General features: G+C 36.1%; 1 protein-coding gene across 1 annotated transcript; it reads right to left on the minus strand.

Moving 5' to 3' along the window:
* Nucleotides 1-676: 676 nt before the first annotated feature.
* On the minus strand, nucleotides 677-1332 carry LOC109589985 (THAP domain-containing protein 5-like). The gene is made up of 3 exons (XM_020005952.1): nucleotides 1081-1332; nucleotides 892-977; nucleotides 677-840 (listed from the first exon to the last, which is right to left on the minus strand). The coding sequence occupies exons 1-3, from the start codon at nucleotides 1206-1208 to the stop codon at nucleotides 677-679; spliced, it is 378 nt and encodes a 125-aa protein (XP_019861511.1). The 5' UTR covers nucleotides 1209-1332.
* Nucleotides 1333-3012: the final 1680 nt, after the last annotated feature.

Raw genomic sequence — 3012 nt, forward strand, 5'->3', positions numbered from 1 at the left:
CGTTTTATGATGAAAACATCCGGTCTAGGTGATGGGTGTGGCCACGTGGCCGTTAAAGAGAAGTTTTTCTCAATGCTTTATGTTGTGTTGGGGACATTTTGAGTGCTCGTTATACGCAATAGAGATGTTTCCCCGTGGGCGTTAATTGAGGGGTGGAGCCTCGTGTCGGCCATCTTGGTTGGCAAAAAGGCCTATGCGCGCGAGCAAAGCCATGTGTATGCAGGTGTGTTTGTGAGCAAGACTACTATGTGGAGTGGATACTTACAGCAACTAAGCTCAGTAGCAAGGCTACGCTATAAGGAAAAGGTGTCCAAAACTGGTCTTAAGGTGGATCCTTATTCAATAAAAAATTCTGAATGGGAAAAAAGCCCAGAATTACTGCCAGCCATATCATGGAGTGATGTAACAGTGTACATGATATCTACTCCAAGTCCATATACAGGAGAAGCATTAAAGGTATAATGATTTAGCATAATGAAATTAATGATAAAATAAATAAGGCATGGAAAGGAATGCTGGATTCAGAAGGGTTTGTTACTGCTGGATGGGTTCATGATTTGTTACTGCACAGTTTTGATGTCAATAATTTGAGGAAGTTTGTAATAAAAGCAAAGGTAGATTTTTTCAATGCATATGAGTTTTTGTATTACAATTACATGTTTCCAGGTTAATCAGGTTAATCCATTCTATTAGCATCATTAAGTTCATGTCTCCTTTCACAGCGGGCCTTAAGTCTTTCATGACGTTCACGAGTCTTAAACATATCAGTGCAATCAAGATCATATCCTAGCTTTAGGCTTGGAGCCCAGTCATGATCTAAATGATCTGATGATGGTTTGCCTAGTAATATCATCATTGAATGATCAAGCTAAACCTCAGTACAGTTCTAACCTGATAAGAAATGGTCTGAGCAAACTCTGTCATGGTCACTGGGATACCAGTCTTTACGATTAATTCTAGATAGCCACTTTGCTCGCCTACAGTCATGCCATAATGCATAATAAAAACATATCTCAGTGAATGCTAGCTAACACAAGGCCACTGAGGTCAGTTGTGAACACACAGGCAGCCTAATCTCACCTTCTTTCTGTCAAATCTTTTGTCTGTTCTCCTAGATGTTGAATCACTTTTGGTATTCTATAAAACCTCTGCTTATTTCCCTTCTGCGCTCTGTTTGTACAGTTAACGATACAACAAGATACCACCATTGCTGTTATAAAAACACACCTGCATACACATGGCTTTGCTCGCGCGCATAGGCCTTTTTGCCAACCAAGATGGCCGACACGAGGCTCCACCCCTCAATTAACGCCCACGGGGAAACATCTCTATAGAGAGGTGGTCGTTCTTCAGGGGTTGCTTTAACAGGCAAGTAAGTGTAGTTTGCATCCGGACCTGGACATTTGGCCGTTATATGATAGACGGCCGTTACTTAGGGGTGGTCGTTAAGCGAGGTTCCACTGTAGTCATTTATTTCCTCATATTTTTCTCTTATTCACTCTTTTCTTTCACTCATTTTCCTCCTCTCTCTCTATTACTCTCTCACTTTTTTTTGTATTTGAATGACTTAGCTAGTGCAGACATAAATTTTACCTATGTGCATGTTTATCTCAAAAATTAGTCATTTTAAAAGGTGTCAATCATATAAATAGCAAATTGACTAAAGCAAATTTTATCAAATATCAAATATTATCATTGAACTGTCAAACTTATTTATTCTCATGTATTTTCTTTTTATCTCCAATGAGGCTGAAGATAGTACGTTTGGAACGACAACAAGCAAGATCTTTCTCACTCTTATGACAAACAATAAACACTCACTGACTGGATCATCCTCCCAAGCACACCTTAAACATCATCTGTTCAATTTTGTCTATTTTCTGGAGACCATAAAAACAAATTTTTTTACCACCAAAGGTGATCACTCGTTAAGCATTACCTGTATAAACTCATTCATTTACAGGTGGAATGGATTCCATTTGAGGTTTTCCAGACAATATCCTCATGACAAACAACAAAAAATCTTCACCCCATAAATATTAGAGCTAATTTCATCTTAGTGGCTGCTAATTTTCACGACTATTAGCTGTTTACAGAATGAGTGAATTCACAGGACTTTTTAAAATATTTCAAGCTATTCTAACATGAAAGGTCACAGCACTCAACAGTTTCACCGCCAACAGTGAACTGTATTGTCTGAAAACCATCAGCAGGTACTAACTAATTATTCATAATTCAATGAAGTCACCTATACCTTATTTCAAAAATCCCAATGCATTATGCACCTTCTGTTAAAGCATTTCATAATGATGCCTCAAATAACTTTGCTTTTAATTCTTAATAGTTATTTTAATATGCTGTTTAAAATAGTTTTGTAGATAATTTTGTTTAAAAAAATTAAATTTTAAAAGTCTGTAGATCTATATACTGCTGCACTTAAATGGGTAGTTTGTGCTACTAATTAAAAATAATTTGCTGTATATATGGTATCAAGAAGTGCCAATTTTGGTGATATCTATATAATAATATGTAGCTAGACTTTTATGTTTTGAAAACTAAAAAATGTAATCAATATTAATCTAATACAAATTAATAATGGCCTAATGAACAGCATGAAACACTAATGTATTATCTTATTACATGGGGCAATAAATTGTCACTGGGAAAATTTTTTATGTGTAGCCAACTAAATATATAGCAATATTTTTTATTTTTCATTACTACTTAAAAGTCAAAATCAAATATCAAGGATTCTCTTCTCATAATTTCCTTTGCTGGAGAATGCAGTTCTTCCTCATGTAATAGTGGCTTCCTTTCCTCTTCATTTCTTAATGGTGGCATGTTCACTGTGCAACAGTTAAGGCTAAGTCTCTTCTTAAATCGATTGAAAATGTGAAGCATCATTGTAAGAATAAACACGAGGACTGAAAGACTGATAGATACAGCAGTGACGGCACTAGTAATGTGTAGATTCATGCTGTCTGATAAAATATTCAACTGAGCCATTATGCC

This window comes from Amphimedon queenslandica, unplaced genomic scaffold (assembly GCF_000090795.2).
Source record: "Amphimedon queenslandica unplaced genomic scaffold, v1.1 AMPQUscaffold_13510, whole genome shotgun sequence".
Classification (NCBI taxonomy): Eukaryota; Metazoa; Porifera; class Demospongiae; order Haplosclerida; family Niphatidae; genus Amphimedon; species Amphimedon queenslandica.

Excerpts from the sequence above, each read along its gene's own strand:
- LOC109589985 (XM_020005952.1), bottom strand. The coding sequence starts at position 1,208 with ATGGTGGTATCTTGTTGTATCGTTAACTGTACAAACAGAGCGCAGAAG. Across the intron at positions 978-1,080 it reads AAAGATTTGACAGAAAGAAG|GCGAGCAAAGTGGCTATCTA; the intron begins GTGAGATTAGGC and ends GCATGACTGTAG. Across the intron at positions 841-891 it reads CTCAGACCATTTCTTATCAG|GCAAACCATCATCAGATCAT; the intron begins GTTAGAACTGTA and ends TGATATTACTAG.